The sequence below is a fragment of the Eubalaena glacialis genome, chromosome 1, assembly GCF_028564815.1.
Source record: "Eubalaena glacialis isolate mEubGla1 chromosome 1, mEubGla1.1.hap2.+ XY, whole genome shotgun sequence".
Classification (NCBI taxonomy): Eukaryota; Metazoa; Chordata; class Mammalia; order Artiodactyla; family Balaenidae; genus Eubalaena; species Eubalaena glacialis.
The window spans coordinates 177,151,227-177,165,175 of NC_083716.1; the positions used below are offsets into that span (position 1 = coordinate 177,151,227).

General features: G+C 39.3%; 1 protein-coding gene across 4 annotated transcripts in view; it reads right to left on the reverse strand.

Annotated features, from left to right (window-relative positions):
• The window catches only part of LRP2 (LDL receptor related protein 2), a 197,702-nt gene that overhangs the window by 138,910 nt on the left and 44,843 nt on the right, over positions 1-13,949 (reverse strand). For 3 of the 4 annotated variants that reach the window (XM_061184669.1, XM_061184659.1, XM_061184649.1), the window contains exons 5-9: positions 5,165-5,275; positions 4,742-4,855; positions 3,414-3,533; positions 2,113-2,265; positions 583-702 (exon numbers count right to left, since the gene is read on the reverse strand). In XM_061184669.1, coding sequence (XP_061040652.1) covers positions 583-702; positions 2,113-2,265; positions 3,414-3,533; positions 4,742-4,855; positions 5,165-5,275 — 618 coding nt within the window. Of the gene's footprint in view, positions 1-582; positions 703-2,112; positions 2,266-3,413; positions 3,534-4,741; positions 4,856-5,164; positions 5,276-13,949 lie in introns of those variants that run through there. The other variant, XM_061184678.1, reaches the window with a different exon arrangement.

The following is a 13,949-nucleotide window of genomic DNA, read 5'->3' on the forward strand; positions in this document are numbered from 1 at the left end:
ATATAACCTAGACACATCCTCCTATATACTTTAAATCATCCTTAGATTACTTATAATGCCTAATATCAATACAATGTAAATGCTATGTAAATAGCTATAAATACAATTTAAGTGCTATATAAATAGTTGCCTGCACACAGAAAGTTCAAGTTTTGCTTTTTGGAACTTTCTGCCTTTTTTTTTTTTTATCCCCAGTTGATCTGAATCCGAAGTTGCAGAATTCACGGATAGGGAGGGCTAACTGTATTTAACAAGTATGGCCAATATCATTTCTGCTTCCAAGTACATAAAACACAAATACACAAAACACCAAAAGACTACCTCCATCATCGGGTGGTAGAAAGATATACACATAGCTAGTCAACTCACGCATCACACGACCACTCTTTCGTCTTGGGTGCCTCACAAAAGCTTCTCAGAGTTAAAACTTCATACTGTCAGGTTTTCGGTGAGGACTGTGCTGCCCTTTGTTAACAGACGTTCCTATGCACAAGTACAAACTCCGTGATGTTACAGGGCGTGGAACCCACCAGTGCCGCAAGCGCCGTGATGAAAGACCAGGCCCTGCCACCTGTCACTTACCGACACAGTTATGGGTGCTATTTTCGTTGACGATAAAACCTGAGGGACAGTAACACATCCCTCCAACTGGTGACTTGTGGCATTGGTACTCACAGCCTAAGAACGGACACAAATCCACATCTAAACAGAGAAAAACACTTGGTGAAATGAACGGTGACCTCTGGACAAGGCTGATTTACAAGAAGTAAGAACTTCTTCTTTCAAAAGTAAAAGCTCAGTAAGCATGCAGCAGCCGCAGGGAATCTGTCACCATTCAAGCCTTCCTGCAATACAATGCAATAAAAAGCTCGGGAGGAGATATGGGGATATAGGTATACGTATAGCTGATTCACTTTGTTATAAAGTAGAAACTAACATACCATTGTAAAGCAATTACACTCCAATAAAGATGTTTAAAAAAATTAATAATAATAATTTTTAAAAGCTCAGCACATATTTTTAAAAAGTTGTAACTAAGTGTAAGCACAAGTCATCAGAAGTGCTGTTTATGGAAAAATCTGGTCATAAGTCTATCTTTGTGTCAACATCATAGAAGGAAATTCCCAAGAATTCCCAAGTCACTGGACACTAAACACTAAACTCTTAACTTTTAACACTAAAAAGTTAATTAATCATGGCTAGCTTCAAGTGGTGGAATTTCAGGTGATTATATTTATTTTTCTGTTAATTTTAGTTTTCTAACTTTTGTACTATGACTATTTAAAAGGGTTCCCAAATGAAATGGCAAAAAAAAAGCCATAGAAGTCTCTTTTTTCCGGGGAAAAAAATCCCCAAAACTTTAGGGTTATAGTTAATGGCCACTGCTAGGCAACTACTAGATAATTTAGAGAGAGTACTATTGATAAAATCAAGGTCATGAATTATATTTCCTTACAGGAAAGTCAGTTGTCCACAGAATTGATGGTTGATGGTGGGGGAATATTCTACAGCTACAGGGGGAAAAAAAAACACTGACTCAAAGTACATATCCCTGAAACCAGAAGCTTCTTGGAGTATATCCAGACAACACTTTTTCCATAGGTATAAACCAGGGAATAAAATCTCCAGAACACTTTAGAGTCATCACAATTACCATTAAATCCATTCTTCCTAGGAAGGGGGAGAGGGAGTCACAAATATTTTTAAGCTCCTCCCATCAAGAGATGGAGTCTATTTCTTCAATCCATTGAATCTGGGCTTGGTGTGACTTGTTTTGGCCAATAGAACACTTGGCAAACATGACATAAGCAGAGGCTTAAGAGACCTTGTACACTGGGCTTTGCCCTTTCCACCACCATGCAAACAAGCCTGGACTAGCCGTGCTTTTACTGCAGCATCCTGAGATGTGAGTGAGCTGGTCCAGGCCAGAAGAACTACGTAGCCAACCCACAGAACTGTGAGAAATAATAAATGTTCGTTGGTTAAAGCCACTAAGCCTTGGGATTGTTCGTTCTGCAAACACCAACTGATAGTCTCTGTATTTGGCAATCTGTTATAGAGAAACAGACACACCTTTACCTGAAAGATGCCCAGATAAATTTCCATACTCACCACAGTGTTGTCCTACAGTGATATTGCTTTCATCTTCTCCTTCTGGACAATCTGAAGTCCCATCACAAACTTTAGTAATTGGGATGCATTTTCCAGACTTTGGACAAGCCCATTCATTTGGGTAACATTCATAAGTACGGTTAATTCTGCTTTCTGTGGGGAAAAAAGAGAGAGTTACTACAGGCCACATTAGAGGCAGAGCCAACTCTTTTTCAATACATGGTTAAGAGAGGATAGAGATCAGGTAGACAAGAAGTCTACAAATGACCTATATTTCACAGTAAACTAGTAGTTTCTAACTCTACAACTGACCTTTTATTGAGATTCTAAGCAGTGGCAAATGGCATTAAGTTCCACTCTTTCTAGGGGAGGCAACTCCCAGCCAGGTTATAAGAGGAGGAAGCAGAAATGGGCCTGAATTATCAACAAACTAGATGAATAACCCATAGCAGAACATTTAGTTAATTAAATCATGAACAATAGAACTAGGGCTATCAAGGTAATGCCGGGATTCCTATGTTGGTTTTTATGTGTGTGTGTGTCATTTTGAGTTGTTCAGTTTGTTTTGTTTCTTTAGTGAAATGTCAACAGTGTAAGAAACACCCAAATGCAGGAAAACAACTTCTTGGATCACTGAAACATGAAACCAATGGATGTTCCCAGAACAAGCATCATTCTTAATATAAAGATCTTACAGAAAAAGCTGAACGAACTTTTTGGCCAACCCAATACCTGGGGCTAGACCCGCAAAGGTGACGTGCTTTATTCATGGGCGTCAGCAACTTCTGAACTGTTGGAGGTACTGCTGATGATAACAGCACAGTGAAGGGGGCGAATATCACTGACAATCTCCTTCTCACTTCCCTGGAGAGTAGCCTTTCCCACAACTAACAATCTCCAGCTCCAAGTCATTTTTCAAGGTTATAAGGTCTTAAGACAAATCACATTTTCCCTCCTTCCCCAGCCTACTTTTTTTATATAGATACATCTAATTAAAATAAGAGTCTTAAAGGGAAAACCTCGGATAGGGCTATAGACAGGGGAGAGACTGTCCTACCTATTTGGCCTTAGTGTTAGGAAGGAAAGGATTATAATTTATGCTATATTTGAGTTTTGGGTCTTTTTAGGAAAACCTTGTGGAATCACCTCTTTCCTCCCCATCCACTAATTCCCCTTAAGCCCAGCCAATCCAGAAACTTGCATGTCACACAGATAATTTCTAACAAGGAAAGTAGGAAAAACAAGTTCTGGAAAACACTTTAAGAAAACACTTTCCAATCAGAAGCTCTTCCCCTCCTTACCGCATCCATCTTCATCGGCATTATCTACACAGTCACCTTCTCCATCACAAACCCAATTTTGATTAATGCAGAAGCCGTTGGGGCAAGTGAATTCGTTACCTTTGCAGGTCTGATAAGAACCTGGAAGAAAATGACAGCTGCACTCCAAAGATACAAACCACTCAGAAAAAATCAAAGTGCTCACCTTGCCACCTAAACTGAGCTCCTAGAAACTGAAATTTCTATGCCCATTTAGTCCCTTAACTATCTTGACAAAAACGAAAAAAAGGAGGAGGAGAAGGAGAAAGAAGAGGAGAAGGAGGAGAAGAAAACAGCAGCTTTGGGTCCAGGACATGAACTCAGGTGCATCAAGATTAAAAACAAGACAGTTATGTTATAGGTTGTCACACAACAGAGAACACAGACGGACAAAGATGCTATAGACACGCCAATGGCCAACATTCTCTTACTTGACCACAAGCACAGTCATTGCTATCTAGGACCTAATGATTCTGAGTAACTCATTCCATGATGTCACATTCTTCTCAATGCAGTCCCTGAAACAAGCACAGGTGCCAGAAAAGAAATCAGGCATGGCTCACAGAAAATTAGAGTGATACTGAAAATATTTAACAACCCTTAAGGCATGGTTACCCACCAATCAAAATGGGTGTGGAGAAAATCCTACATTCTGGTAAATAAGTGACCACCAAATTAAAAAAAAACCTGTCAATTTATTGGAATTTATAAAACTCTCTCATGGAGATTTCATATTCTAATAAAATGAGTCCGGAGGTGGCAACAATGAGAGCGTTCGTGTGCATTGCAGGCAATATCATGGAACGAAAAGGAGGGTCAGAGTGAAAACGTGGAGGTAACAAAAGCCACCTGCAACCATACTGAAACTTTCCCGACTTGTGATTTTAATGTGGTAAGAATTTCAAAGTGAAGAGGAGAGTTAGGGCCATTACTATTAGGGACCTTGTCTCCCTTTCTAAGCCCTTCTCTCACTCTGTGAAGGTTATTAGACCCATTCCTGAGATATGAGTAATTTGAGAGTCCAGTGATACAATACACTCTGTATCTTTGTAGCCTAAGGAAAGAATGCAAATTGTCCATCAGCAACCCTTCAACTCTACACAGATCCTTGGAAATTAAAGAAGTCCAAGTTCAGCAGCACTGCTGAGGCTCATGCCATGGGCCCTAAATGTCAGTCTGGCTCCCTTTGCCATCAGACATAGTGACTCTGTGATTTTAAAAAAGTAGCACATTGGTAGGGAGAAAAAAAAAAAAACGCAAAGACAAAAGCACTCCTAACAGCATGACCCAACGTAAGGAAATCACCGTACTGCAAGAACGTTCATCACTGCCATCTTCACAGTCAAGGTCATGGTCGCAGACGTAGGTTTTATAAATGCACTCACCACTGCCACACTGAAACTCACTGCGCAAGCATCGGTGAGCTGGGACACAAGGTTAAGAAGGGAAAGAAAAGAGAGAAATTCAATTCCACTGTAGCCACTTAATTTCATAGGAAGATTCTGTCTCAAGTTTAAAGAGAGATTCTTACTATGCAGTAGTGTTCTGGTAAATGTTTAATAACCAGTTCTCCAGGAACATAAAAGTCCTCACCTGTACTATCTGCCAATTTCCATGGTGTAAATACTCCACCGTGGCTGACTTCAAGCTACCAACGTGAATTCACTGAACACAAACTTGAGAAGAAATGTGCATAACTGGCCAGTATAAATCAGCTTCACCATATTACTTACTGCAGTTGAGTTCATCAGAGGTGTCTCTGCAATCCATTTCCCCATCACACTTCTGACTGGTGTTATAGCAGGCTCCATTGGCACAAGTTTGCTGCTCACATATTGGGTATCCTGAAAGAACGGAAAGAGCACACAAACCTTAAATGAAGACGTTGCTTTAGCAATCACTTCTTGAGTGACTACTATATTCTAGACACTAACTGCTAAGCATATATTAGTAAACAAAAGATACATTCTCTGGATAACCTAAGAATGACACAAACAGCAAATTACAAACTGGATTACATGCTTAATGTGGGAAGTACAGAGTGCCGTGAGAGTGCATAGTCGGGGGGAATGGGAGCCCAGGGAAGTCTCCTCTGAAGTGACTTGCGAGCTTCGAGCTGAAGAATGAGAAGAAATTCAACTTATTTCAAAATGGAACCTTCGTTTACATAATACAAATAACATCCCAGGAAAGTAATGTACCACCACATGTGCTTTGGGAAATGAAGGGCCAGTTCTTTGGCTGGAGGGTCATAGAAAGAAAACAGGCCTAGAAGCCAGGAAACCTGGGACCTGGGGTACAACTCAGTACCTATTTACTCTTACTCAAGTTGTTCATCCTCTCTGTGTCACCACTTCCCCATCCACACATTTGGATAAGTTCCTTCACAGGGTACAGGGACCTCAAAAGACAATGTCTAGTAAAGCTTTTTGAAAAGCCCGAATAATTGCTACCACATTATGCACATATGGTCACTTCACTGCTATTAACCAGATGCTTAACTCTGGTTTTTGAGGTCTCACTGGAAAAATCAGTATGTCCCTTGAAGAAAAAAGGTACTGTCAGTCTCTCCCCTGTGCTTCCCTAGACTTGGAACATGTATCTCTCATGATCCCTAAGTGTAGGCTTCATCCTGTTGGTTGATTATCTGTTTCCCCCATGACATCATGAAACCCTCTGAGATCAAGGATCCTGTCTTACTCATTTTAAAATCCCCATCACTCAGTACAGGGACTGGGTCATTACTCACTGTGCTCAAGAAATGCTTGGTATTGCTACAGTTATCACTTAAAAAAGCTTTTAAAACTAGTTTGAATGTCTGCCTTTTATGATCTTTTAATAGCCTCCCTCTCACAAGTATGATATCTTTCTTGGTCCATTCTTTGTTTCATTAAAGATTGTTTGCATGATGATTCTCAGATTCTCTTCTGATTTCTTTTTGAGTAAGAAAAGGGTATGTCTCCAACACCAGAGAGCACAGTCCCATTTTGTGAAGTCCCCCAATAAAGGAATAAGCACAAATATTCTCATCTCCAGAAGTTCAAAACTAGTCTGTTAAGTGTCTTTAAATACTTTAACTGCCAAAGTTACATGTAATCAATCATATACTAAAATGGAAGGCATTTAATATTAATAACTGATTAAAATTTTTAACTTTTCTGAATTTTATTTTATTTTTTAATAGCCCAAGAACCAGCTAGTGTTTAGGGTTATTGATGTCTTTTCATCATTGAGATGGTGCACATTGCAAATGCACCTTCAAAGGGTCACACAGCTCAGTTAAGTAATTCTGCCTTCAAGAGATGCCTAGAAGCCAGCTGAGTCCAGCAAGCGATTCCTATCCCCCATGTGGCGGATAGCGTTTAGGGTCAGTATGCCATCTAGCCTTTTAAGAGAGCAGCAGGCAGGAAAGACATCTTAGAAAACCCAACTCTTTGCAATAGAGAAGTTATCTATCAGGAGGAAAATTTATCTGGGCTTGGACTGTGACTCTTTCATTTAAGGTGATTATTGTAGACGTGAAGGATCTGAGACAAATATGCTGGGCAGATCTCTTGCTCTCCCTGTCCTGCTTTTTGAGAACCAGTCCCATAAAATTGAAAACCAGTATCCACTAACAAGACTAAAAGTTTGCTGACATGGCTCATTCCCCCAACAAACAACAAGGCCAGCTTGATGTCATCAGAGAGGGTATTGGAATGGTTAGAGGTCAGCAGTTTGACACTTGGAATGAAGAATGAACAGCTTTCTTGTCTCCATCCACGCTGATAATGAATCTCTGTCAATCAGCTAAGGACTTGCCTCAACCTCTGTACACCTTCTGGTCTCTTCTGTGCATGATTAAGTGGAGGGGTATGCCCATAGGAAAGACTGCACAGAACCAAGACACAAAATACACAAAAGATTTGGAAAACTGTTTCCAAAACTTTTTCCCCCTTTGGATACCCACACAGAGGGAACAGGTCCAAGTTGTACACTAAGCAAAGTAAGAAATGAACAGATTCTACTTCCTTTAAAGATTTCTACTGCTAACAGTATTAATTAATGGGTTTCAATCTACCCCAGAAAACAGGAAGTCACAATACTTTGTGATAGGGGATCTCTAAAGTCTTACTTTTTGGTTTATTTGCCTGGAGAGTCTGAGTCTAACCTTGTAAACTTTTTCCCATGGAGCAAATCCATCATGTAGCTGAAATGTCCTACAGGACTTCAAGTAAAGGGGAAGTGTAGTAAGAGAGGAGACACTGTACAAGAACACCAGAGAAACTCATCCTGCTAAGTTTTGTTTTAATGGAAAGATGGACAAGCACCTATTAACTAAGGCCCAGACCTCTAAAGTTTATCTGATACGAAAATGCAAGAATGTTCTCATTCACACCACCTCTTCCCTCTCCCTTCCTTTCTCCAACTTCCAAACGATACATGTCCATGTTTGCTCCTCGAAACTGGGAGCTGTCTCCAAATATATATGTCAGATTGGTGCTTGAAGACTTTTTAAATGTTTTCTCTGCTAATGATTTGGCTTGAAGCAAGAAATTTCCATGCTATAGTTCTGTTTACATAATCAAGGAGGAAGATGTGGTTTGAGAAACTCGTAGGCCTCCCAGAACGGAAATCATTCACAGCAGGGTAAGACACACGTATTAGGCACTACTCTTTATTATCTTGACAGGAAGGCTGTAAATACATTCTGTTCTCAGAATTTGACAAAATAGCCAAAAGGAAGACAAACTGATTCTAAAGAAAGAGAGGGCCTCTTAAAGGCATATTATGACACTTAAGCCAAGATTAAAAGGAAAACAAGAAGTTACTGATATAAGTCCTGCCCGGACACCTGGGACTTTTCAAGGTCTTGAAGTCATCTTTTATAAGTTACTTTATGTTAGTCTGGTTCCAAGGCAGGATAATCCAGTCAGAGTAATGATTCGCCAGAAAAAGTTTACTAGTTTGGCCACCAGCACTTAGCTGCAAGTACTATCCATGAAGTTAAATAAGCAAAAACAATAATAATCATCAATAACATGTATTGAAAACTATGTGCCAGAAGCCTGTTCAAGTACTCAATGTATATGAACTCATTTTGTTCTTATAACAACCCAATGAGGTAGTTACACTATTGTTCCCATTTTATAGATCTTATATACATGCCTCTCTGAGGTACAGAGAGGTTAAACAATTTGAAAAAGGTCATACGACTGGTAAGCTGGAGAACCTGAACTCAAATTCAGGCAACCTGGCCCCACTACGCTTGTTCCTAACCACTATAATAGGTATTGCTACCACTTACAGGCTTCAGAGTAATAGGAAGAGAAAATTACAGGAGGAAGAATGAAATTGAATGAAAGGAAATAATCTTAAAAAGATAGCATGAAAAGAAAGAGAAGAAGCAACGCAAGGGGAAGTTTTTCTTTCTTCCATTCAGTTTCTCATTCCACTTTGGGAAGTCTGGAGAAGTGAGGCCAAATCTAAATTTCATCAAATTATGGCATATTCTACTAAGGACTTCAATCTGGTATAATCTAAGAATTCCAGGAAACCCTATGCTAGGAAACAGAGCTTACCAAGAGTACCAGGACAAACGAGAGAGTCCATACCAAAAAAACAGACCACAAAGCAGCAGGAGACCAACCTATTCCTCTCTGACCCGCCCCCCCCCGCCCCCCATCTCCTGTGTCAGTCAAATTCAAGTCCCTGAAGTGACTGTCATCATGTACTGGCATCTAGGGAGTGCAGTAATACGCAAGAGGACAACAGAGAAGCATTTCCTGCCTCTTTCCAAAAATAATTTGAAGAGCCTTTCAATGAAAAGTATATACATAATATTTATAAAATGTGAATAACAATTCAGTACCTTGGAAAGAGAAAGTAAATATGGTCTTCCCAAGGGCTACTAGAATTGGACTAACATCAAGTTTAGCCTGACCAGCTTTCAGGAGCCTGAAGCCAAAAAGGGAAAGACATTAATTATATAGTTTCCCTTACCGCCCTCGCTTTGAACTACTGGGTCTGAAGTCCTAAATCCCTATCTGGTCTCTATCCATGGTGACCTGATCTCAGACCTAAGTTTAAAAAAGCACCCAAGAGGCCTGCTCTGAAGAGTTTGGATCTGCAGTACCTCCTTCTTCTCATACACAGAACTATCACCAAAATCTGCAAAGGAGGTAAAGACTGACATAGTTCTAATTTTTTGAAAAATAATAAAAATCTCACATGAGCCCTAGCATTGGAGTCACTGAGCCACAGGATGGAACACTGTGCCTCAAATGCTCCAGGGAATAACGCAACATATATTTATTGAAATCCATCTTCCTAGACACCGTGCTAAGAACTGGATAAAGAGATTATAAATGAAATTATAAGTGAAGTAACACAGCTTTTTAAAACTATTTCATTCAACAGATAGTAACGGGACTGACTGCTAAGTACTAGACAGAAAGTGATGAACTTCATAAAATCCCTGCTCTCATGGAACTTACATTCTATTTAGGAGGGTGGAAGGACAGATATTAAAATAAATGAGAAAGAGTAACAGTGAGGAGTAGCTCTCTGATAAGGTGTTGTTTGAACAAGAACTATTAGGGTTATCAACATGGAGGTCACCGGTGACACTGACAACAATGTTTTTGGGAGATCTGGAGATGGATTGTTTTCAATGAGTTCAAGAAAGAAAGAAGGAGAGGAAATGGAGATAGTGATTAAAGACAAGTCTATGTAACTTTGCTGTGAAAGGGAGCAGAGAAGTAGGGTAACAGCTGAGAGGGATCTTAGGGTCTTTTAAAAGATGGGAGATATTTATAATGTGCTTGTAAGATGAAGACTAAATAAGAGATTTTTCTCTTTCCTCAAGGTTTCAGGGCTCTGAATCCTATCTCAAACTGCTAAAAAAAAAGGTCCGTCTGTGATGTGATATGTAAGATGGGGTCAGTCTGCTTCTTCCTTCTCACCTCGAGTAGAGAAAATAGTAAGAGCAAGGTGCAGTGGGGCTGAGTTTGATGAACCTGTCCGTCACCAGGCATCACTGTCCAAAGAATGACTTATCCCTCCTCTTCACTCCCTCCCAGTTATGCCCCCAGTTGGAGTTTCAACAGTTAGAAATATAAAGTTAGATATACAAAATTCTAAAGAACAGAAAGTCAGTAGAAATAAAACTTCAGAGACGAAGCCGCCCCAGTGGCAGGCAGACCAAATACTGCTGATTACCGGCAAGAAAGCCTTCATTGTAACAAGGATTTGACCCTTTCTTTGGCATTCCTAAGTAACAAGAGAGAAGTGCTGCAAACCAATGATAATTAGCAATAGTTTTACTCACACCAAAAGCATGCTAATATGGTACTTGATAAAGATGAAATAATCTGTTAACTTAACTAAGAAAAAGTTATACTATTTTTGAGCAACCGAAAGTCAGTGCAACATATTAATTGAATGACCCATAATTGCTGCATTGTTCTGATGTTTATCTTAGACTCTGAGTGAGTGGGTTTTCCTTGATGCTAATCCTATTAAAAGCAAAATGGATGGCAGTTTCAACTCTCTGTTCCTTAAAAAATAATAATAATTGACAAGCTGTTTAATAGCAGGTGCCATTTTACAGATGGCCAGACTGACGAGCAAAATAACTTAGGAAAAATGAACTTTTACCTATTTCATAGCTGTACACACACACACACACACACACACACATACACACACACATATATATATTTTCAGAAAGTTCTCAAACAGTAGAATAACCAAAAATATCTGCCTTATGCATATAGGAACACAGCAGACAAAAAGACCAAATATGATACGAAACTATTTATTTCAAGGATAATCTTTTTATTGGGACCTTAATACCCTTGCCTTTCTTGCCATCTCACCCATTTCTTTTCCCTCCCTTCTCCCTGCTTCCCTGAGTGGACCCTTACACACCATTCATTGTTATGTAAAAGGAGTGCTTGGAATGGACACAAGGTGCTCTGTCTTGGAGCTCAAGACCTTGCTCTTAGAAGCTTGAAAGGGTAAGAACTATATCCTAGGGGTCTGATCTGACAGGCAGGACTATGAACTACAGAGTCAAGCTTCCTGATCCTTTCAAATATTTGGGGAAAAGAAATAAGTCCTTCTTGGCAGTTTTCCAACATCCACCACTATATTTAAGTGGTTTCTAGTGCCTAGAAGACCCATTCCTATAGACAATCTTATTTCTGAGAAATAGACAAATTAAAGCCATATTCATAAACTGATTCTAAGTTTGTCCAAAAGTAATTTTCCTATGCATCATGACTGCAAAAACAGAACAAAGTGTCATGTCTCACAAAAAGGTTTTCTGGCCAAGCCTCACTTAATCCTCCATCATGTGGGAACATTCTAATTTAAAACAACTAATTAAACAGTTGCTATATATCTGAAGTGACATTTAAAATAGCTAAGTACCTCTACGACTAAATGGATCTTAGCATGATTATCAATGGCTGCTAATATCACAAAGGGGCAGTTAGACATTAGGTGCCTCCTGATGGAAATACATACCTTTATATACATAATGTTGTTGCCCTTACACACACACACACACACACACACACACACACACAACCTTGCATGTGTTCAAGCCTCTAGACTAGTGCTATTTTCAACTGGAGCAGGGGAGGGGAATAATTCTGCTCCCAGAGGACATTTCACACTGTCTAGAGACATTTTTGGTCATCACAGTTGGGAGGTGCTGCTGGCTGCTAGTGGATAGAGGCCAAGGATACTGATAGCTATTCAACAGTGCACAAGACAGCCCCCCATAATAAAGAATTATTTGGACCCAAATGTCATTATTTCCAAGATGGAAAAACCTTACTCTAGATCTAGCTACCAATTTCTAGGAAATACAGGGGACAGAAGAACATGTTAAAGGACATCAGAGGGTGGGTGCAATGAGCAAAACCCAGACTATGGGAAACTCCAGAACAAGTCACTTGCTAACTCCAACATATAGATTTTCTTTGGATTTTTATTTAAATGACACTGTAAAAAAATAATAAGCCAATTGGAGAATTTTTAAAACTGGATGGATATCTGATTACTTTAAAGAATAGTTATTAACTTTTAGGTGTGATCATGATACTGTAATGTTTCAGTCCTTATATTTTAGCAATATAGATACTGAATTATTTAAAGACAAACTTATATGATATCTGAGAACTGTTTCAAAATAATGGAGAGAAGAGATATAGGTAAGACAAAATTAGCTATGAGTTGATGTAATCACTCTGCTTTTGATTATGTTTAAAACCTTCCATAATAAAAAGCTTTAAACAATCATTTTAATAATAAAATAGCTAAGTAACCTATAGGCAAAAATGCTCTGTAAACTTCTTACACAAAAGTAAAGTATTCCAAGAGCATGGGCATAGGGTTTAGACCTAGGTTAATATCCTGGTTCGTCTACCCTTACCTCTTGATCTCTGTAAAGTGGAGATGGTCCTCACACCTACTTTGTAGTACTGATTAATGCGTACATGTGGAATCTAGAAAAATGGTACAGATGAACCTATTTGCAAAGCAGAAATAGAGACACAGATGTAGAGAACAAACGTATGGACACCAAGCGGGGAGAGGGAAGGTGGGATGAATTGGGAGATTGCGACTGATATATATATACACTACTATGTATAAAACAGATAACTAGTGAGAACCTACTGTATAGCACAGGGAATTCTACTCGGTGCTCTGTGGTGACCTAGGTAGGAAGGAAATCCAGGAGGGAGGGGATATATGTATACGTATGGCTGATTCACTTTGCTGTACAGCAGAAACTAACACACCATTGTAAAGCAACTATACTCCAATTAAAAAAAAAAAATTGAATACGATAGTGATTGATGCCCTGGGAGTGACACTCCCCTTTCCCATTTCCCACAAGAGCTCCAAACAAAGACGGAAAATAAAATGAGGCAAATCCTCCCCCCAGTACTGGCACTTTTTGAAGACTTTGATCCAGGTCATTCATTTCCTTCTTGTACAAATCTGGCTGTGGCCAGGAGATCAAAGCACTAACAAGGAAGTATGAGGATTCTTTTTTAATTTCCTCTGATTTGTTATTTTTTTTTTACACTCTTCCTTACAGAACACATAGCAATAAATAAATGAGGTAGAGAGAAATAGGAAAAAAATACCTCATTGTAAAACCCCCTTACATGTGTAAGATTCACTTTAGGGCCATGAACCCTGAAGGATTCATGACTTGCATGATTCCAGAAACAATGAGGTTTAACTCTGGTTCAACAATTACTTGTATGTACTTAAAAAAAAGAACAAAATCTTGATTAAGGATTCCTGCCCAGATATTTTACAAAGCTCACTTCCTTTCCTTCATTCCTTTCTATAAGAGCTGCTTGAATGCTTGTACCCTGCCAGCTTTTTTCCAGAAGGTCCGTCGGCAAAGTCATGAGGCAGCTGTATTGGTGACTTGAGACTTGGCTGCAGGGTGTTCACATGGAATAAATCCAAACAGTCTGTTTTGGCTGCCTTTTATTTTCCCTAAAATAG